Source organism: Sinohyriopsis cumingii, chromosome 2 (genome assembly GCF_028554795.1).
Source record: "Sinohyriopsis cumingii isolate HCF-2022 chromosome 2, ASM2855479v2, whole genome shotgun sequence".
NCBI classification, from domain to species: domain Eukaryota; kingdom Metazoa; phylum Mollusca; class Bivalvia; order Unionida; family Unionidae; genus Sinohyriopsis; species Sinohyriopsis cumingii.
Window position 1 is genome coordinate 152,194,045 of NC_142962.1, and position 24,664 is coordinate 152,218,708.

The 24,664-nt window shown below is 33.8% G+C and overlaps 1 protein-coding gene across 3 annotated transcripts in view; it reads left to right on the top strand.

The window, feature by feature from the left end:
• LOC149806099 (transmembrane channel-like protein 5) overlaps positions 1 to 24,664 on the top strand; it is a 103,939-nt gene that overhangs the window by 71,829 nt on the left and 7,446 nt on the right. Inside the window, exons 14-19 of one of the 3 annotated variants that reach the window (XM_089950977.1) lie at positions 248 to 323; positions 5,913 to 6,043; positions 7,296 to 7,460; positions 17,240 to 17,318; positions 19,327 to 19,462; positions 20,610 to 20,705. In XM_089950977.1, coding sequence (XP_089807103.1) covers positions 248 to 323; positions 5,913 to 6,043; positions 7,296 to 7,460; positions 17,240 to 17,318; positions 19,327 to 19,462; positions 20,610 to 20,692 — 670 coding nt within the window. In that variant the 3' untranslated portion in view covers positions 20,693 to 20,705. The remainder of the gene's footprint in view (positions 1 to 247; positions 324 to 5,912; positions 6,044 to 7,295; positions 7,461 to 17,239; positions 17,319 to 19,326; positions 19,463 to 20,609; positions 20,706 to 24,664) is intronic. The other 2 variants (XM_089950978.1, XM_089950976.1) reach the window with 2 other exon arrangements.

A 24,664-nucleotide genomic window follows, 5' to 3' on the forward strand; every position in this document is an offset into this window, starting at 1 on the left:
AGACACTCAGGACCCCAACAACAAATGTACTTTTTCATCAATTTAAAGAAAAAATTTAAATAACATTCAATGTCATTCTTACTTATAAAACTCAAAAAGAAAATTTAATTCACTCTTGAGCTATTGTTTCATTTAAAATTCCAAAACAAGTGTCATACTGGTTGTAACAAAGAAATTAATATTTATCTGTGTGTCTCATATTTTTTTTGGTACTAATATATATTCCATTTCTTTCTATTTTTTCCAGGCTTGGTACATACTTTTGTCCAATATTGTCCCTTGTTGTGATCATCAAATTATTTATCATATTCTATGTCAAGAGGGTGAGTATTAACCACAGTTACTGATTACTGCATTTGGATAGGAAAATATAAATTAGTTTTTCTGAGCATGACGTTAATAGAATGATATTTTCAATACTGCATTTCTCATGTCTGTTGTCATAAAGACATACCTGGACAATGGGGATATCACTTTCAGTATTTGCTTGGTTGAAATGTATTTTTATGACTCAGTGAACATCATTAACTTTATCATCTCTACTTTCATTTGGATCAAACAGCTTACTTATAAATATCAAAAGATCCAGCATCTGCTACAGTCAACAAAGATATAGGACATATCAGATCATATCTTGATAAGATTCATTATCTGGGCAATTTTGAGACATTCTTTCCTGAAAGCCAGTGTGATGTTCTATGTGACCCACTGTTATGCATTGGGGTGGAATGCTCCCAATATTTATTTGAATTACTATGGAATTCCCACCCTGGCTCATTTTGTAGGAAGTGAAATTAGTAATAGAGAGAGGTAAAGCTCCGAGCCCCCAGTCAGCAATACCAACAATTAAATTATTAAGAACACAAAGGTGAAATTCAAAAGAATAACAATTTAATACAAATTAAACAATATTAATTTCTCAACCAATCTTCTTCCTCTCGACCATGTAACAACCTATTTCATCATGTGATTATAGTGTGAGATGGCTTTCCCCTGTACTTGGTTTCTACTCATCTGTGTTTACTCCGCCAATTCCTTTCCTCCTTCCAGCATTCTCCGTCCTCCAATTCTTCTTATCCTCTTCCCCTTTTGTCTCCTTTTCTCCTCCTCCTTTTCTCTCTCTTTCTCCAGCAACGAGGCTTGTTCTCTGCCTACTTCTATCCTCTCTCTCTGAGACTAGGGACTTGACTACCCGGTAGTTCTATCCCCAAAAGCTTCCTTTACGAAGCTTCCTGTCTTTGAATGTACCAAGGTTTTTCCCACCAAATCACGAGTGGCTCCCGGAGTTATTGCTACAACTTGTTCCCAGCCCAAATGACTGTTAAATTCTGGTTCGAATTGATGGCCCCACCCTTCCTCAGTTCTGATTGGATATCAATTCTACCCCAGTCGGTCCAGATTAACAGATGAGCCTCAGGCCATCTGTCAAAGGGGGGAGATTTACAACAGCATCAAGGGTCCTTTGTTCTTAGAACAAAGATTCTAGCATCTACATGCGAGTTTTGACATCTAACGGAGCGGCTCTCATACAAACACAAGTCGCCACAACAGTGCAATGTCATGGCGCTAACCCATTCCTTTGTTCCTGACCGTTACTATCAGGCAGTGGAATAAAGGTGTGCCATTACTGTCAGGCAGTAGAATAAAGGAGGTGTGCCATTACTATCAGGCAGTGGAATAATGGAGGTGTGCCATTACTATCAGGCAGTGGAATAAAGGAGGTGTGCCATTACCATCAGGCAGTGGAATAAAGGAGTTGTGCCATTACTATCAGGCAGTGGAATAAAGGAGGTGTGCCATTACTATCAGGCAGTGGAATAAAGGAGGTGTGCCATTACTATCAGGCAGTGGAATAAAGGAGGTGTGCCATTTTTGTAGGCAGTGGAATAAAGGAGGTGTACCATTTCTATCAGGCAGTGGAATAAAGGAGGTGTGCCATTAGTATTAGGCAGTGGAATAAAGGAGGTGTGCCATTTTTGTAGGCAGTGGAATAAAGGTGTGCCATTTCTATCAGGCAGTGGAATAAAGGAGGTGTGCCACTATCAGGCAGTGGAATAAAGGAGGTGTGCAATTTCTATCAGGCAGTGGAATAAAGGAGGTTCAGAAACAAGCAGCACAGGAACTACGTCTCTAACTTGTCCTGCTGCTTGCACCAATATTCAGGCTCAATCAGTCTCAGTTTCAAATAGAAAGATAATTAAGCAGCTACTGGTTCCTCAGTTCAGGAGGCAGTTCAGTAAGGGAGACAAGAACAGAGTTTCCCTTTTCTGAAGACTCTCAACAATCTTCTTTAATTCACCACCCTGGTTAATTGGAGACCACCTACAGTTTGGCACAAAACTTTTTTATTTTTGCCACTTTGGATTGAATTATTTTCACAAATAAATGGGTGAAGCAAGTTATTTCAGAATGGCATCAGATTTGATATATCCACCCCCTTCCATGATGGATGTGCCATTAGATTTGGAGAAATCAGAATTTTGACAGATGTGATCATTACAAGTAGAGGTATTTTGAAAATTAAACTTTCCAGAGTTTTACTCCAGGATGTTTCTGGTGCCTGTTGCAAAACTCAGGCCAGTCATAGACCTCAAGTACATAGTCATGCTAAAGTTATAAATGGAAATGTTATGGTCAACCAGGCATTCTATAAAGGGGCGAATTTACAGTCAGCCTAGACCTAACCAGTGCATATTTTAATGCCCCAGTTCACCCAGCTCACAAGATAAAATATACCAATTTTGTGTGCTGAGTTCAGTCTTAGCATTGGTCTGTGTGTGTTCACAGAAGTATTCAACTGCATTGTTACTCTGTTCCAGTAAATTTTGCCAACACTTTGTAGTCCCCAGTGTTTCACCTTTTTCGATCAACTTTCTTGGTGTGTTATGATCACAACTGAAGTAGTATTATTCCTGCATCAGTGCCAACAAATGTTGGCACACTACAGTAATCCCTCTGAGAAACCCCAACAAGAAGTTCTGGCATGTGTGGATGCCAGTTGATATGCCTGGGGAGTCCACCATTTGTCATACTTCAATACGGTAAGAGTGCTTCGCTATGGCAAGTGGGATCCAGGTGAGTTATCTCTTCACAGTAACCTTATGGAAATGAAGGATATAGTTAATGTTGTTCATTACTGAAAAGATCAACTCAATACGAAAGTAATTCTTATTATGTTGAACAACTCAGAGGTGGTGACCTGCAACATCAAGCATGGAGAGGTACTGCATCACACAACCAATGCATTTTGGGGGGATTTCTGGACTGGTATTTTGTGTATAGTCATCATGGAATATATGACTGTCAATTGTTCTTCTTTCATGTTTAGAGAGCAGGTTATGTTTCATGTAGAGAATTAAGCCATTATTCCCTTAAAAGGTTTTCTTGGAAAAAGAATGATATCAGCATCTTCTTCTCTATTACTTATTCTCCTAACAATAATGTTATCATGGAATGGATTCAAAGGGGATTTAGTAAATTATGTTTGTCTCAGAATACTTATCTAATCACATTACGATAAAACTCTTTCACACTTCCCTGCAAGTGTGGGCAACCTAGTATATGTCACTCAGCTTTAAAGTGCTACACATCTGGATGATGGGTAATTACTCAGTGGCAGTTAGGGAAGGTAATAGTAAGAATTGGAGCCCCAGTTTCCCAGTTTTACAGGATGAAGTTGACAAAATCCAAGAGCTAGCAGCCAGGTTTTACAGGATGAAGTTGACAAAATCCAAAAGCTAGCAGCCAGGTTTCTTACATGCAGTTATAACTACACCCCGTGAAGTATGACCTCAGTATCAAATAAATTGTCTTGGAAACTATTGTCAACTGGAAAACAGATTAATATTGTTTACAAAGGTTTAGGAAACAAAGCATAAATACACTGCTACATTTTGATCAAACCAAAAGGAACATGTAGAAATCAAGATAAATATACCTACCTAGTATCCTGTACATTCACTGAGAGTTACAAATTTGTTATTTCCCAATAATTGAAATTGTTTATCACAAATATTAATCAAAATCACCAAATCTTCAGAAAGCTAAATGTATACTTCAGAATTATTATGGACACAGTTATCCAAATTAAGTGCTTTTGTAAATGTTAATGCTGCACGGTACAGAAATGTGATTATGTGGTAGCACCAAACTTATTAAGATCAAGGTCAGGTTAAGACTAGTTATAAATGTAATTATGTGTATGATTTAATTACTGGTGTAATTCTGATTTTAAAATTGGATTACAAAGCAGCTTCTCTACTGAAACAAAATCCATCCAGTTCTGAGGAAACTGAAGAAGAAATGCTTGATACTATGTTTTGTTGCCAAAACAGATAAAATTGCAGTCATCCTTCAAGCCAGTCAAAGTACAAGACAAGAATGCCACTCAAAAAGCCTGAAACGGAATGACTGATAGCATCTTTGAGATTCTTGATTCAGGTTCCTGTTGACCATTTTGACCTGATGAACCATACCAATGATAATTACAAATGAACTTTCCACCCAGTGAACAATTTCACTGAGTTATGTTGGACTTGTCCATTCACCTCTAAGAAGATAGAAGAAGCTTCAGAAAAACCAACTAAAATCTAATGTTCCTTTGGACCACCAGAGATATTACAGTCCAACCAGTGTTAGAATTTGTTGCCTAAGTGATCAGCAAAACAGCCTGCTTGTGGTCAGGTCTGTTAATTTTTCATAGCATTTTACAGCAGGTATTCTTTGTGGTGTCTTCTCAGCAAATGACATGAAAAATGTTCTCTTCACAGGACTTCAGACCCTTCTACAATTAGTGAAATTTCTGTCATTCAGTCTTCCATGGACTTGTTCAGTTGGTTTCCACTTCAACAAATACTTTGCTGTTTCTGTAATGACAGCCACATCAATAGGCATTGCCAGTGCAAGAAAACAAGATAAGAAAAAACAAACAGAATTCAAATGGACTTGCAAATGCCACCTTTCAAATACAGGATGCTGTCAAAACAGATTCTAGACAAAATTAGATCAGATTTGAACTTAGGGATAACAGTCAGCAGACTTCAAAAAGAGAATCTGAATCTTTTCATATTCCTTAATTTAATACATATTGAAGATTACATCTACCTTCATGCTCATGCTCCTACCCACTGTAACATGTAAAATGTAACAAATTTATATGTGCTTAAAGTGGCAATTTTATGCATGTTTTCCCCAGTCGATTGGCGTGTACTTAATAAGTATGTGAGGGTATTAGTTCAATACAGTAATTGTGGAGGTTTTAGTTTCATATTTTTTTGTCAGTAACTAATTTCTACAGTATTAAATCCCAATGCAAAATAGTATCATTGATTGTATGTTATGTTAAACAATGTAAATCCCCCTAATTTTATTGCTCCAAAATAATCCATTTGTTCCCAAAGCACAGATTTTATCCTCATAAGTATATAATGATCCCCATCTGATTATAAAGTATTTATAGGTGTCATATGATGATCATATGACTCAGAGAATGGTAGCCAGTTTGCTAATATTTAACATCTCAACCTATCCTCTAAATAGGCCTGTAACAAAAATAGTCAATGGGGATGCTTTTTGAAGGGTTGTTGACAGGGAACTTAATTTTGTTTAAAAGGAATAACTGCAAATAACTTTGAATTAGGCAAGAAGACTATATTCCTTTTCTTTTCAGTAGTATTCATTCCTAAGTTGATACTTTGAAATGTTTTATTTAAGCATCACATTTCTGACAAAATATTTTCTGAAATTATAATCTTTTGTAAGATTATCAAATGTACAAACTCCCTAATGAAATTATGCAACTTTTCAGATTTGTTTTTCAGTGAATGCATTTAAGTGTGGCTTTCAGAAAAAAATGTTATAGAAAACTAAGGTAAATGTTTTTTGAAATTGTCATTTTGGTTTGTATTTTATAGGTAAGTGTGATTTTGAATTGCAAACCCTCTTTGCGACCCTGGAGGGCAGCACGTGCACACACCATCTTCATGGGTTTCCTGTTCGTCTTCTTTCTCCTGTCTGCTGCTGCAGTAGCTTGTGGTATAATTTTGTAAGTATGTGCATGAATTTAAAAAATAAACTTAAGACATAGACTTAGGGGTGTTTAATTCACCCACTCCTCTGGCCATTTCAGGCATTTGCTTTCGGGTGTAAAGTATTGTGACTCTCATGAATATTTTTCATGGGATACAAATATTTATGGATTTAATGGTTGCAGGGAATGATTAATTTAATGACCCAAACAGTAAACCTTATGTGGAAATGATAGGACATCCCCACAAACATTCTCCAGTGACTCACTCCATGAATTTAAGTAACTGCACAAATGTTATGGTTTACAAAATCACACAGATTTATAACCCAGAAAAATAAACGAAGTATATCACACTGTGGACTGATTTTAAACTTTTTCTTCTGTCATATTACTGGGATATATGAAAAAAACATTATCCATTCAGTAACGTAAAATTTTGATTGATTATATGTCTTATCCAAACTGTTCAGATCCTATCAAATGACATCTACATGTTCTTTTTTATTGCATACATTACCACTATCAGTTAACCTGATACAGCGATTCATATCAATTATGGTACGTTTATTTATATTTACTCTCAAATAATATGTTTTTGCTGAAAAAGGAAAATACATTATGACATGCTGAGTTTTTATGCCTCAACATGTATTGTGGCAGGGTTATGTAGTGTTGTCATTCCACTGCAGTTCTCATTCTAGGAATAGAAAAGTAATCCCAAGGGTCCCTAGCAAGTCAAAAAGTGTGGTCAGTTAAAAAAATTGGGTTGCATATGTCCCAGCAAAAATGTTAGTGATATTTTGTTTTATCCTGACAATAAATTTGTCTGCTTTAAGTTTTATGTTTTGGTCAGTATTAGGTTCTCAAAAATTATGGGGTTGCATTATGCCATCTTTTTGTCACAATGCAAAAGTCCGAAAATAATCTATTAGCAATATGGCAGCAGACCTCCCATGTTGTAGCAATGTTACAAACATGTTCTGCAAACATGTTCTGAGGTAGATTCTTTGACCTTCTATGATTTAGCCAGGTTTTGCTGATATTCTTAACAATTGCAGAATTTTGGTATATGCCCTCAATGCAGTGCTAATGGTTAGGGTCATGGTACCTGGGAGAAGGTTAACTGAATACATAGCAAAATACACAACAGTTTTAGAATATTTGCTCTATCCCTCACAGTGTTTGGAGCAGGATAAGAGTTTTAAAAAAATGCTTTTTTTTCTGTAATTATGCTTCAGATTCACTCAGTTTCACATCTTATTTGCAGCATTCCACCCAGTCTTAACTGTGGACCTTTCCGAAATAAGGACAAACCCTATCAGATAGTAACAGATTTTGTCAACAATCTCAATCATGACTTGAATTGGCTTCAGGTCATAATAAATATTATCTCATCACCAGGATTCATTGCTGGAGCACTTGTCATTTTGTGGTAAGTGATGTTTTGTTGTCTCAGAAATAGAAAAATGGTTATTTTATATTTGTTCCACATTCTAACAACACAAAAGTCTTAGTGAAAAGCTCAGAAATCTTGTTAAAGCTAGCAGCAGTCTTTTAAATGGAAGACAAATCTAATCAGTTTACTGCATATGCACATGTACATAGAAATAATTTAATTGAATGAAACTCAAATCAGGTCATCTACATTTAATGGATCAGTGCATGTGTACTGAATTTGTGACTAATTTAGTTTTTATTTCTTCAAAAAATGATAATGCAAACAAGGCTTGTAATAAAAGTTTATAATCAAAAAGCAATTATCACAACTGCTGATAAGAAAGTCTAAAAAGCATTGAAATAGCATAAAAATGCATATAGAATCAACATATGAATTAAAATATGCAGGTTTATTATCTCTATTGAATGCTTTTTAGCTCACTATTGTCCATTGTTTTATGAGCTTTCCACAAACATTTTTTTATTTTCTTCTAAAGCAATTACCAAATCATTTTCAGCCAATTCTGCCTCCCAGTCATCCCCATATTTTACAGAAATCCGTATAAAATACCATCTGTATTACCCCAATATTTCTCCTAATTTTATTGCAGTATTATCCCTCTATTTTTGTAGGAGAATCACATACCAATTTGTCTTGCAAGTCTTGTTTGTCAGAAAAATGATAAAAAAAGACAGAATGATTAAAGAATGATTCATTATCATGGATGTACTCAGTACACATAAGTTTGTGGTATGCATGTTGAATTATTATTTTAATGCATTTGTTATCAACTAATTTGTATGTTCAGGTACTCCAACAAATGTTATACACGAGGTAATATTAGCATGTAAATTTTTCCTTAGATAATTATGGTTTCCATATATAATCCCTATATTTTTCTTAATTATATTAACCAGTGCCCATTAAAATCCCTATGATTTTAAAAAATATGACTGGGTAGCATGGAGAGAGCATTTTAACATAGAGTATGATCAGTGGTACGGAAAACTGAAAAACGTTATAGTAAGAACATTGCCATAAAGTTCTTTAAAATTTGTGCAAATGCCCATCCTCCATCAAATATATGTTCTGTTACTAGAAGATAGAAAAACCATAAATTTGACCCAATTTAGACAAATTACTGAAAGGTATTTTGAATTGAAAATCATTACATTCTTTGTAGAAAATGCATTTGTTTTAAAATTCAGTTTTAAATTATTTTACATGCAGTGGCCATAATAAGTGGTGATAAGGGCAATGTACATGGTCATTTCCAAGGTTCCATACATTACATATCATTCTTTCGAATGGGTAGGGGTACAATATATGGTTTTAAGTTTAAAATTATAGAAATCTTGACAGTAATTTTAACTGAAGGTTTAGAGTTGGGTTTTTTTAAATCATGAGTTCATTCCAGCTGAAATTATACTGTTAGATAGCTTTTTGGCCTTCTTTTATGGAAATTATAGTAAATTTAGTGACAATGTATGAAAATATGGATGAGGAATTATAAATTGCAGAAGTAAACATAACATTATTTTATTTCAACAAATTGAGTAGTATGACATAAGGTTTCCAGTCAAACGGACAGTGCTCACTCCTCATTATGAGATTCGTTCTGTTCATTTCAGATTATTCTATCTGTCTGGTATCTGCCCTTGCCTTTGCAGAATATTGTGTAGACTTAAAGATTATCCTATAATTGTACTCATTCCTGTTTCCATTATAGAGGTGGGGATATATAATAATCCTTGTGTCCTTCCATCCTGACAGTCAGTTTCATTAGTGCATCTGACCGCTCCTCTGGCCTAGTAGTTAGAATGTCTGTCTTGGATCTGAGAGGTCATGGGTTCAATCCCCGATCGAGTCATACCAAAGACTTACAAAATGGTACTAACATCTGCCTTGCTTGGTGCTCAGCATAAAGAGGTTAATGTTAGGACTGGTCGGCCTGGTGTCAGGATAATGTGATTGGGTGGGACATCATGCTACATGTCTGCAGCATGATGCCCCAGTGCTAGACTTCACTATAAACTGTCACACTGAGACATCGTAGCAATGTGACTGAAACATTGTCAAAGCTACATTAAAAATCAAAATCACACACACACACTCATTAGTGCATCTACTTCTGCATTATTTGATGAATTGCCATGAAACTTGGTGAATATTATTGTCATCACCCGAAGATGTTCATTTTGAACACTCACTGTGCTTCCATAGTTTTTATGTGAGTTAATGCCCTTTATGAACAAAGTGAATGACAGAATCTTGTGACTGTAACTGTTCTGACATTTTAAGATGGATCACCATGAAACTTGATTAAGGTTATGACAGTCATTTGAAGAACCACTCATCTAACAAATCACTTTGCTCACAACAGTTATTTGAGTTATAGACCTTTTTGGCCAATAGCAGAGTTATAGCCCATTTTGGACAATAGCTTATTGCAGTATGACTTGCTATGAACTTTGCAGTATAACCTGAGTGACTTGCATATCATTAAATCATTATGTTTCTGCAATTTTTATAAAAGTTATTGCCTTTTTTTGACTGGCAACTAAATGACAGAATCTTATGAATTGCATATCAACAAACCATTGTTTTTCTGCAATTTTTGTAAACATGGTTGCTTTTTGTTACTGGAAACTAAATGTAGTGTTTGACAGAATCTTGTGAATGCAACTAGTCCCACAGTTTTTTGTGAAACTTGGTACATATGGTCATCATATAATGATGCGCATACTGACAGCTCTTTGTACTCCTTTGATTTGTGTAAAAATGATCGCTTGATGCTATGTACACATCTTGTCTCACAGATTTTAGTGGATTGCTCTGAAACTTTGGAAATGTTATGATCATCACTTAAGGTATACATATTTACTTGTCACTGTGATTTTGCAATTTTGTCCAGTTTGACTTTGGGCCTTATGTAATGTATGCCAGAATCTTGTGAACACAGCTACTGTATATACTCACTTATAAGTTGAGTCAAACTGCAAAATGCACATACCCAGATGTGTTGTCACATAATGTGCTGGCAGATCTGGGTCTCTGCAGTTTGGAGTAATCAGTAGAACAAACTATACAGACTCTAATCTGCAGGAGCATTATGCTACGGCAAAGATGGATCTTTGTTGTTTAAAGTTTGACTCAATTTATAAGCAATTACATTGGGTAGTCTCACAATTTTTAGTGTATTGCCATGAAACTTTATGCATGGTATAGTCAAGATAGGCTGATAAACAGATTACTGACCTCTCACAATTTTTGTTTCAGTTCTTGTCCTTTTTAACTGATAGCTGGATGCAATATATGACAACATTTTGTGAATGCACATTCTTTTGCAAATTTTAGCGGATTACCTACTGTGAAACTTGGTAATTGGTATCTGACTTATCATAAACTGCTGGCAGCCAACTCATGAACCTTCTTCTGTCACAAATTTTAACATTGTTATCCGCTATTTCTGATCAGACTTTTATCAAACTTGCAGCTAAATTGGCTAATATCATTAAAATATCCAATGAGTTTTAGTATAATCTGTTTAGATTTATGAGATGAGTTTGCATCTTACTGGCAGAGCTTAGAACTAAAGAGGTGGTATTTCTGATCTGATTGTAATCTGATTTAGTAAATAGGCTAATATCATCAAGATATTGGATGAGTTTTTATCATGTGTAAGATATGTACATTTGTCATCTTGTATCTGGTTGGATGAGTTTTTATCGTGTGCAAGATATGTACATTTGTCATCTTGTATCTGGTTGGATGAGTTTTTATCATGTGTCAGATATATACATTTGTCATCTTGTATCTGGTTGGATGAGTTTTTATCGTGTGCAAGATAAGTACATTTGTCATCTTGTATCTGGTTGGATGAGTTTTTATCGTGTGCAAGATATGTACATTTGTCATCTTGTATCTGGTTGGATGAGTTTTTATCATGTGCAAGATATGTACATTTGTCATCTTGTATCTGGTTGGATGAGTTTTTATCGTGTGCAAGATATGTACATTTGTCATCTTGTATCTGGTTGGATGAATTTTTATCATGTTGAAGATATGTACATTTGTCATCTTGTATCTGGTTGGATGAGTTTTTATCATGTTCAAGATATATACATTTGTCATCTTGTATCTGGTTGGATGAACTTGTTACAACATTGCAGAAAGAATTTTGATAACTTTTGTTCCAACTTGGCAGATTAGCTTTTATGATCATTGTCTTCGGTTCTAATGAATGAGATCTTTTTATATTAATGCATAATGATACTGCATCTGGTTGGCTGAGTTTGTTACCTCTCTAGACCATGAGACTACAATATTTCTGAAACAAAAAATACATACCTTTCAGTAGCAAAATAATTTTTTTTACTTCTAAGCTTTTGACCTTTCACAAGGCCTTCATCAGAGGAATGATGTCTGGATGGCAATCGCATGATCAGCTAAATGTTGATAGTGTCACAGAATCCTTCTGTACTATGGTGGGAGTTACGAAATCACGTTTCAACAATGGCAGGCCCTCTTTGATTTCAAATAAAGCTGGTTCCTTTCGATATAAACTTAGTTACAATTTCCTTGAAGAACAAAATTGGTTGTCCTTTAGAACAACAGACATGTTCATTTCATAGTGAATGGTTCTTTTTGTAGATCACCTAACATTCAGGCAAAGTGAGCTAATAATCGATGCTGAATGCAAACATGACGTGTATGGCTTTTGCAATAGTAACATATCACAATATGTTACTATTGCAAAAGCCATACAGGTCATGTTTGCATTCAGCATCGATTATTTCAATAACGTGTCATTTTTTTAGAACATGATTCTACATACCTTTCAGCGGCAATTATTCACTTTATTTGGATCCTCATACATCCATATTCCTTTGAAATTTCATTATTGACGTGCCCTGTGAAGTATCTATGGCAAAATCAATGTTAAAGTATTGGCAAAATCAATGTTAAAGTATTGGCAAAATCAGTGTTAAAGTATGTGGACATTTTTGGATGAGATCATCCTACAGGTGTGACCAGTACAGTCTGGATTGACTATTGTGCACTTTGATATTACAATTAAAGCTCCATATGTTGATCAACAATTTAATACTACCCTAAATTGTGACAATTATACTTGCTGTGTTCTTTTCTTGATCCTGTTTAATACCTGGCCACCATTGTAAAAGTCCACAGTGATGGATAATTTTCATCTAGAGGTTTCTTGATGATGGCTAAGGTGCAGAACATTTATTAATCAGGATTGAATAGACTTTGGCTAAAGAAAATTACTATTAAATTTTATAACAACAAGTTTTATTTAATTTATGATCAATAAATGAGCATACATGACCAATATGACTTTTACTATAGACGTGTCATCCATTCATTATCAGTTGCTTATTTCCACTTTTTTATCCAATTTTGATTTGAATATTTCTAAATCGATCTCTATTAAAATTGCTAAAATAGTTTTGTCATCAAGATCCTAGGTGGGTTTGATTATAATTGAGATTTATGGATATTGATTATGCCTTTATATTAGGAAAGTTTTTTTAAATATTAATGTACAGTAGTTATAATTGACATGATATTCAGGGTGTATTCTAGAACTGACAATTTAAGGGGAAATCACACATCCATTTGATACTAAACGGGGACTTTTCAGAATATAAGTGAGATTCGAAGAGAAAGTAAAGATTAAATGATCAGTTATTTTTTAAATGACTTTTAGAAATAAGTGTAAATTTTGCAATTGTGCCTCCTAGATTAGACCATGGATATAAAGTTAGTTTACAAATGGTTGTGGTTTTATTAGCACTATATAAATATGTATAGCAAAGTAGGCAAATTGTGCAAGACAGATGATCAGTTTTAAGTCCATTTCAGCCTCTTGTTTATTTTCCTGTGGGGGTGGGGCTAAAGTTTTTTGCAATGAATACAGAGGACATTCCATCCTTTATAAAGTGAGATCTTTGAACTGTTGTATGGAAGAACTTTATGGTACCACCTTAATTTTTAGCTTTAATGGTCATAGACAATGAGAACTTATGGGATGGCCTGTTGTCTATCATCCATTGGTCCTTCAGCACTAGTTTATTATTGCTACTTCTCCTAAACTACATGGAGGATTGCCATTAAACTTTACACACACATTCATCTGAAGGTTTTGTTGATTATGAATGAAAATGGTGCTGCTCACACATTCATTATAGCCACCACAGCAGCCATGTTGAAATCTCATTTTTGCTACTCCTTCTGAATGGATGGTCAAACCACCATTGAATTTCACTGAAAAACTTCTTTTGATGTCTAGATCTTGAAAATCTTATTGCTGCTCCTCCTAAATTAAAACTTATATCAGCATAGGGTTTTCACTGGAAGTCTTCTTATGTCGTCTGGTTTGTCTTAAATGAAAATTGTAGCCACAGTGGCCATCTTGAAAATCTTATAGCTACTCCTCCTAGATTGAAAGATGTGTCAACATTTGGTTTTCACCAGAAAATGTCTTATGGTCTACTATGGCCACTGGCATCCATCTTGAAAATCCTGTTATCGTTATGTCCTAAATGAAAAAGCATATAGGGTTTTCACTAATTTTGATATCTAGTTGGTCTTGATTAAATCTGACCTCAAACAAAGCTGCAGCATTGAATATATTGAAACTCTTGTCACTAATTCTTCTGAATGGATGGTCATATCAGCATAGGGCTTTCACAAAAGTCTTTCTAATTGTTCCAGTTTATCCTAAAGAAAATGGTGCCCATGTTATATCCAGTATGGCTGCCACAGCAGCTAATTTGAAAATCTTATTGCTGAAGAATATTAGAGATGGTTTGAACCCACATCAGTTAAAAGTAAAAAAATGATCTTATCATGAAATATATTAATTCATTTTAGCCAATAAATTGTCAGCCTTTTTGAGGGATTCTTGTTTAATTATAGCATGACCCTGCCTCCATCTGTCCATCAACATGTGCTATTTTCAAATTCTTCTTAGGACGTCCTGAATTACAATTGTGTCCTGGGGTGATTTTCATATCTCTTGTGAGGCTTCCTTAGCAATAAGGTTGAAGACACATTTTCAACTTCATTTCTAAAACAGCTATCCCATTATTCCTTAGGATATCCAGTATTAAAATTGTGTCAAGTGTGGCATGCTACACAGTAGTGTGGCTTTCATAGCCAGTAGATGGAAAACCCCGTTTTTGACATCTTCAGAACAAATGATCCAGATGGAATCAGATTGGACATAAATGTCCACGAGGACATCCTTTATTAAAATCTTGTCTGCAGTGGGGTCACTAACACATAGGTGTCAACCCTTTGAGATGAAAACCTGTACGCCAGACCAATAAAAACCTTACAAAGACCAAAAAACCTTACACAAAAAAATGTATTCATATATTATCTAAGATCGACAGCTTTAAAACAACAAATGCTATACACAAATTATTATGACACATATTTACATAATTATTTACATTTCTCAAACTTTATTTCATTATATTTACTTATAACACTATCATCTTCCTGCTTTGGCTAAGCAAAGAAGCTTTTGATGAATGTTCCCTTGTTCATTTCAAAATTTCTTTCATGCAGTTTTGTCCTGAAGTGTTCCTCCAGATCATATATGCTCGACACCACCACTTTAATGTCTTTACTGTATATTTTGCAAAAAGCATGTGAAGATCCTAACTTGGATACAGCTACAATGCCAGGGAAGACTTTAATCCAATCAGCCCAAAACTTGCCACAACCTTGTTCATTGTCTTCAAGCTTGCGTTTTTTTTTTAGTTAGACTCAGCCATTGATGAGAGAAATAAAAAAATAAAATTAAAAATTTAGATTTGACATGTGATAGAGGAAGATCTCCCGATTACAAATATGTTACAAATTTATATTTTCCCCCATAAACCCTACGATATTACGCCATGAGCTATCCAAAAAATTGAAATCTACAAATAAAAAAAATTGACAAAGTAGCAGTCCGGAAGTTTATACCTCGTAAGCTGTTGATTGTTTCTATTAAAATTGCGTGTCTGGTGTTTGAAAAGTTATGAATTTGCTATATGGTGTGCCGATTTTGGTCACAAACTTTATATAAATTGGCAGTGTTACATGTGCATATTTTTGAGTCACTCATATCTGTACTACATCCGTCATTATGGCAGTGTATCTTCCTGTTTGCATTACCTATCTGACAAACTTAACTCAAAACTATAACAGTACAATAAAATGCCAGTGCTAAAATCAGTAGAGTATCTTTTTAAATTAGTATATTGTTAAAATTTTTAATAAATTGACTTTATCTCCACTCAGAAAAGTTGGACGAATTACAGTTACACCAACATGATTTCCGCACTATTTAAAGTATGAAAATTGATGCAAACTTTATGCATTTGATAGTAACAAGTATAAATAATAAAATAATAATGTATAAAATAAGAAAACATACTTACTGCGCAGGTAGTTAGCCAATATTAGAAATCCAAGTGAGCGTCTAATCTCCGAGCAATAAACAACAAATCTTTGCACACTGGAGTTGAACCATGAATGAAACTCGTTTCATTATCAAAGGAAAAGTGCGGTTTTGAGTATGATTTGATTGGTTGATTCAGGCCACCATAGTCTCACTGAATTCTCATGCTAAAAAAAATTATTCCACGAGTCCCGTATGCACACAAAATGAAAAAACAAAAAACAAACTTTTAGATTTAAAATTTTTTACGAAAAAATGTACAAAACAGTTGTACAACCATACACTGATGAAAAAGGAAAAAAAATGTACAAATTACGGGAAACCATACAAGTTGACACCTATGCTAACATTGGACCATACACTGATGAAATAGGAAGAAAAAGGTACAAATTACGGGTAAACCATAAAAGTTGACACCTATGCTAACATTGGTGTAATTTCAATATTGACTAGGTTGAAAACTTTTTTACTTCTCCAAAAGTATGCCATAGCCTGTTTTAATTAGATTTAAAAAATAGTATTTAGGACATCCTCTATCAAAACAGATTTGGGTTTTCTTCCTTAGCAGTTGTGTGGCTTCCATAGAAAACAACAGATAAGGCAGTTTAAATCAAACTTTGGCAAAGAAAGTTCCTTAGGACATCAGTCAAAATTGTCACTATGGTGGCTTACCTAGCAACAGTGTTATTACCAAAACAACCATGCAGGAAATCTGCAATTGTCTTATTTATTAAACTGGCTTATATTTTATTTGGGTTGGAATTTATTTACAGAAATTATTTACTCACTGGAAATACAAAGTGCTCATCACATATATTCTTGGAAAGAGACATTTACTGGGAGTTATAGTGAAATTAAAATAAGGATAGAGTCATGGATTGTATTATTGTGATTCAGCAAAAGACTGTTGACACATCACCATGACATGGGCCACTACAGGCACATCAACACTTTCAGCATTGGATTTAATTTGGATTTCCACTAAATTTTATTTAGAACTTGAATCATTAGGACTTGTGTTAGTAATTGATGGATTATTTGGGATGTAATTCACAGTACTTTATGTTCTTTTTACATTTTTTACATTGTATTCTTGGGAAATTAATTTTTTGTTGAATTTGACAATTTTTTTTGGCTCTCACTCTTTTAAGACCATAGAATCATAATAGTGTAAAAATCCCACAATATTTTAAGAAACTCACCAGATCAAAAAATATCTCAATATTGCTACATATTAAATTAGTTTGTGTGTGAAATTAGTACCAAAGTCATGATTTACCTTGTCACTTTTCAGTGTACTGACATACTACATGAGGATTGTGATGGTTGGCCACAAGGAAATGGTCACTCTGCTTCAGCAACAGCTAGCTATGGTATGGACGGAGCTACATATTAGTGCATCAGATTTTGAATTTTGTAGTTCTGGTTGACTGACTATTGACATTTCTTTTAGGACAGTACACATTTCCTATTTACATAGTCATTACACTGTTTTAGGATACCATACTGTTTCAGGATACTGTACCTACCAACAGTCATTGTACTGTTCCAAGATATTACAACTACCCACAGTTATTACATTGTTCCAGCATACTACACTTACCAACAATCATTACACTGTTCCAGGATACTACCCTTGCCAACAGTTATTACACTGTTCTGGGATACTACACCTATCAACAGTCATTACACTGTTCCCAGATACCAACCACCAGTCATTATACATTCTTCCAAGATACCAACCAACATTTTGTTACAATACACCAACCAATAGTCATTACACTGTTCCAAGATACCTATCCACAAGTCATTACACTCTTCCAAGATACTGTACCTACTAACAGTCATTACACTCTTCCAAGATACTGTACCTACTAACAGTCATTACACTCTTCCAAGATACTGTACCTACTAACAGTCATTACACTCTTCCAAGATACTGTACCTACTAACAGTCATTACACTCTTCCAAGGTACTGTACATACTAACAGTCATTACACTCTTCCAAGATACTGTACCTACTAACAGTCATTACACTCTTCCAAGATACTGTACCTACTAACAGTCATTACACTCTTCCAAGATACTGTACCTACTAACAATCTTTACACTCTTCCAAGATAATCTACTTATCAATACACTACTCCAAGTTATATACCTACCAACAGTCAATACACTATTCCAAGGTATATACCTACCAACAGTCATTACACTACTCCAAGGTATATACCTACCAACAGTCATTACACTACTCCAAGGTATATACCTACCAACAGTCAATACACTACTCCAAGGTATATACCTACCAACAGTCATTACACTACTCCAAGGTATATACCTACCAACAGTCATTACACTACTCCAAGGTATATACCTACCAACAGTCATTACACTACTCCAAGGTATATACTTACCAACAGTCATTACACTACTCCAAGGTATATACCTACCAACAGTCAATACACTACTCCAAGGTATATACCTACCAACAGTCAATACACTACTCCAAGGTATATACCTACCAACAGTCAATACACTACTCCAAGGTATATACCTACCAACAGTCATTACACTACTCCAAGGTATATACCTACCAACAGTCATTACACTGTTCCATCAGGCACTTTTGCCAGGCTAATATTTTATGGTTACACCCTTTTTGTAGGTACAGTATTTGCTTGGTAAACCAAGTCATGGTTTAGAGATTTAGATACTATCAAATTTATTAATGGACAGCAAAGTGTAATTGTTCTTCATTAGCTGGTGGAATCATGTACTAAATCTTTTATTTCCTTCCACCTTGGCTACCATTTTCTTGTTGTGCTGCTGGTGGGCCATTGACACAAGTGTTTGGCTTGGGCACTATATCCCACCAGATAACACTCTAGGACATGGGTACACAGAAAAAAACAAGGAAATTGTGTTCAATACAGAAATAATTACCCTCATTTCTCAGATCCATTATATTTATTTAAATTAATTTATTGCATTATATGTTCTTCCCATATATATGAATTAAATATTAAATGATGCTGTGTTGAAAACAAGTCACATTAACAAGATTGCTATGAAATAAAAGTTTTTCTTGTGGGTACCAATTTTAGTGGATTTTATGGTTGCCATAAACCACAAATTTAAAATCCTTATGTACAGTGATCTAGTTTTGGATGGCATAGAACCACTTTCCAAGTCCACAAATTACAGTACTGATAAACATGTCTTGTTTGCAAAGCCATGGAAAATTGATACCCATGAAAATAAATGAATTCACACTAAAATTGTAATGCAGAATATGCATTTATATGAAGATCAAGGACAACAAATCATTTAGGTATCTTGAAAAAATATCAGAATTTTGTGTATCCTTATTTCCATCCTAGGAGGGAAAAGACAAGGCTTACCTCCTCAAGATGTTGCAGGAGGCCAGTAGTAAACATAAAGACAAACCAAAACCCCCTGACAGAAGCCGTCACCTCTCCCCTGGGGCAGTCAGCACTATAGAGAGCTCTAGGCCAGGTATGGATCATTAGGAATATATATCTACCTATAAACCTGTTTATTGGCAGAGAGAGAGAGAGAGAGAACTTGTAATTTTCTGTTACTTATCCAAACATCCTTCATTGTTTTTTTTCTTTTCCTCAAATATTATCAGGTGCTTCCTTGATAGTTCCCTTTTAAGATAAGTTTCTTTCCTATCACACTGTTCAAATTAAACATGTTAAAGAAAATTTGATATTTGTAATATTTATTTGCTGACAGATTTCAATTAAATTTGATTTGCATTATTAAATTTTTTATAACATGCATACTTTGTTAATATTGATATGTTTGGGAGACAAAGAATTTTAGTTCTTTCACATTTTAGAACCAGTATAATTGGATTCAGATTCTTCCACTGTATATTTTGGAAATAATTTATTACTGGGGAAAAAAACTCTTAAGAAAACTGTTTGGTGTCCAACTCAGTTATACTAATAAAGAGACTAAAACCCAGTGATGCAGCTTTAAATTCTTTTACTCTGGTGTTATTATTCTGTTTCATACTGATGACTTTGTTCATCCTTCTTGTACATATTGCTGTTTTGATTATACCCTTTTTCATTACGTTGTCTCCTGATATTTACTGATATCTTGTAAAAGTAGTCCCATGATTTCCTCTTTTTTGCCTATTATTGCCTATTATCTGTGATTTGGTATCTATAATTTCTTTTTTTTTTTGTATAGGTTTTCAGAATAAAGAAAACCTGTTTTGCTTTTCAGTAGTCCACTGCATGCTTAATTCCCATTTTTTAGTGGCAATGCAAGCTTTACACATGATAATCAAGATATTTACACTAATGTAATGTTAGCAAAATAAAACTTTTGCAAACAGTAAAAATGATTGTACAATAAAACTGCAAATACATTTTAGACCCTTATTTAGTGAACTTAAACTGTTTGACAGTACAGTGAATGGTATGAATGTTTTAGGATTTCTTCTTTCATTAATATATCTGTTTTAAAGATGACATTACAAATTTCATTTATTATTATGCTTTTTCTTTTAAGTTCCTGCAGTTTTGTTACTCATTCTACCTAATATTTCTTATTTTCTAAACATTCAGATTTGGTAACTTTGTTTATGTTGTTTTCAGCTTTTTTGTTATAATTTATACTACTTCAGGTTTTTTCCCATTACCAGATGGTAGCAATGTTTGGATAGTGGCCCATCTCCCTCCTACAGATGCAGGCGATGTACTACTTTGATGAGAACTTTTAGGTTAAACCCTGTAATATCATACAAATTGAACCAGTATGGGTCTTGTTTGGGCTGGTTTTTGCATGGAATGATTGGGCTTTATTGCCCAGCTCTGTCTCTTCCTTATGTTGTTATGCTGGTAGCTTCTGGTACAGTTAAACAAGGTGTGCTGGTGAAAGAACAAGCATTATACCAGGATGACTTTGCTATTACTAACATTTTCATATCGCTTTTCTTATCATGAAATCTCCAGACACATTCCCACTCACACCTGGTACATATTTATATACTATTGCTTATGGTCTTTATTGAGTACTTGGCATATATTGTTGTGTACATGAATTTATTAGTTTTCATATTTGTAATAAATTATACTTTTTGCAGAAATTTTATCTTTTACTGTACTTATGTTATTAGTCACTGCTTTGAAGCATGGGGCAAGTAGGTAAATAGTAGGTAATTAAGAAAAATTGCATTTACATTACATTTACTGTTACATTCAAAAATTTATTTAAATAAAATTTTATATGTGGAAAGTATAATTACATATATATCAGAACAAAAACAAGTCTCATACCAGTAACTTTTGAACAACTCTTTTTGAAGTACATTTCAGCACACTTGTGAACTTTGCAGACTGAAACATTTGCAGAAGACTTATTCATCCTTTTTCCAGACCATTCAGTACTTTATTTATTTATAAATATTTCAAATTTCGCAGAATCCAGATGTATAAGCAAATCTTTTTAGACATCTGTATATCTTATTTTCAGTATTTGTATAATTTTTTGGAACACATTTTATTCATTTTGATTTTCATTTTGCATCTGTATTGGCACTATATATTCTAAATTGTGCTGATGTTGCGGCAAAATCATAATAAATTCAATTCAAATTAATTCAGTTTACATATATTAATATTTTGATATTGTTCAGTATAGATTTCCCTTGATATTGTTGTCATGTTGCATGGCTGTATAATATAAATTGTGCTGATGCACTGTGAAAACATACTCAATTCAGTTCAATTTAGTTGACATATATTCATACTATGTTATTGGGTTGTATAGCTTTTCCTTGTTGACTTGGGCGTCTTGCATGAATATCATTCAGTTAAAAAAGCACAGAGAGCTGCATCCACATCTGGTCTTTTTTCTTCACCTCTACCATTATTATCTGCAATCACTTAATTCTTTCAGTGTTATAACCATTTCAGTTCTTTTTTTTTTTATTGCATCCGTAATTTCACAGTAATTGATCTCTTTATTTCTAAATGCATATCCTTAACATGCACTGAGGTATCAAATATTTTATAAAATTGTCTTGGTACATTTAAAATGTATGTACCTTGAAAAGTTCACACATACAGCACCATTGAGATAAAACTGGGTTTCTAATAAGTAAATTCTTAAGAGTTATTGTAAAAGGTTTTAGGTTCTTTTTAATTGGATGAGTCAGTGAATTTCATTTGGTATAAGTATCATACTAACCTACTCAATGTTCACAGACACACACACACACACACACACACACACACACACACACAAACATTTTTGGAAATATTTTCAACAATTATTTACTAGGGATATCTTTTCTAATAATATGCCCAACCCCTACTTTCTGGCAAATTTTGTATTAAGCTGGCCTTTGGTTCAATCATGGGAGAAAGACTGTAATCATTGCAATAGTTAAATGCAGGTAGCACACACCAGTAATTAGCAACTCAAGGTATATCATATGAAAAGCATACATTTGATAATTCAGATATTCTGTAGATTACTAATATTGATTTTTGGTAAACTTAATTGCATGCAGAGTGATAAACTGCATCCAGGGGCTGGAAAAAATGGTGGTAAATATATGATTTATAGAGATATGAGGAAAGCATGTGCATGTGTTATGAATCTAGTTTTGTCAATAATACGTATATTGTACAAAAATTAGTTTTCCATTATTTGTGCTATTTTTCTTTGCCTTAGTTACTATCACCATTATAATCATCACAATCACCATTGGCATCCAAATTATTGTCACTGTTATTCTCTCATTAATTAATGTAAAGCAAGGATTTCTGGAGTGAACATAACTTTGCATGAAAATTAAAGAGGTTAGGCAGTTTGCTGAATGTATTTTTAGTTTCACTTTAAGCAATATACATGCTTCTTAACAACCATTTACAAAAAGGTCAAGGCTGCTTTACAGCAAATGTACATTACTTATTCTCTAGCAAAATTAACATAAATTCCTGGATTTCAAACATGTGTTATATGTTGGACTGTGTGATGTACTGAGATGTTTTATTGTAAGGGGTGAAATATATACATGTAGGAATTGTTTAATTCCACATACAGCTGAACTCATTTTATTTTGTGACCAGATTGATTGCTTTATTATTTGTTGTGAATTTTTTATCAACTATCATTACAGTGGAACCTGTTTAAAAAAGATCACCTGCACCCCCAGTTATCTCTGATAGCACATGGTTTTGTAATACAGTTCTTTCTCAACATCAGCATTATTGGTCAGATATGACTTCACATTTCATGGCTTTTCAGGACATGTAGTCTTTCAGATGTGGTCTTTACCTCAGGTTCTATTGTATTGTTGTGACTCTGTGGTCTTAAAGTAAGTAACAGAATAGAGCGAAAACCAATAGATTTTGTACTATTCAACAAATAATTTATTTCCCTAGAAAACAAAGTGAAAATTTAAAAGGAACTTATAGTATTTTGAATTATATCCCTAAAAGTTCTTATCACAAGGCCAGATGTTCCAATTGAATTCCAGTGGTGTTCCAAATAAGTTCCAATATGGAATTTTTTGATGTGCCTGTAGTCTCAAATATGCTTAATGTACCAGTGGCCTGGGGTGTGGTGATGTGCTAAGTGTCTTCTTTTGATGACTCACAAAAATATAATCCAGAATGTTCTTGTCTAAATTTACTATAATTTCAGTTCAAGAATATTATTCAGCACTTTGTAATTCCACTGAATAATAATGTGAATAAATTATTAGACCTTAATCAAAATCAAAACACAAAATAGGAATGATTCTGCTTCAGATGTTAAGGCAGGAATGAGTATATTTTCAAGTAAATAAGATTATATACCCCACTACTTGATCTATATCGCAGTTTACCATTTTCTGAAAATACTCTGTCATTTAATGGAATTTTCCATTTTAGAAATTTCTAAGGTCAGAATCAAGATTATAAAAATGCTTACCATTAAATAATGATCTAAATATTTAATCCACAATCATAGAGACAAATTAAGCTATGTATTCTGTTGTTTACAAAATAAATGTCACTGATGAACTTGATTTTGGACAGAGTCAGGTATAAAATACAGATATGCATAGCAAACAGTCATTAAGAAAAGCCATCAAATAATACAAATTAAATTTATTAACACCGTTATTAATGGCCTTTGTATAGAGAACAGGTAAGAAAGTTGAAAACATGGAAAGAATTTTTAGACAGCTTAATTGTACTTGTTTTGAAATTTAATTGTGAATAGTAACTGATGCTGCATCTAAAGATATCCTGAACATTGATAAAGAGAGCTCTTTTTAGGTGGACTTAAAAAAAATTATACCATTTTTATTCCCAGTTAATGTGAACACTGTACACTCTATTCACCCTCAAAGTTAAAGATTTTGTTATGTAAATTTTCAACACCCAAGAATAGTGTCCAGAGGTTGATACAACCCTGCAGCAGTGATCGCCATGAATAACCCTGTGCTGATGACATCTCTGTCTTGATACGCAGTTTTAATCTTATCTGTTTTAAGAAACAAATGATCCTTTAAAAGAATGGATATCTTGTTATAAAAGTTTTACAAAAATGTTTGAGATAAATTACTGAAATAGCTGGAGATAAGCTGAAGGCTGGAGCATGCATAACACTGCAAGTAAAAACAATTAACATTACAAGGGATTTAACACATTTAGGCTGTGTTTAATGCATAACTTTTCACCT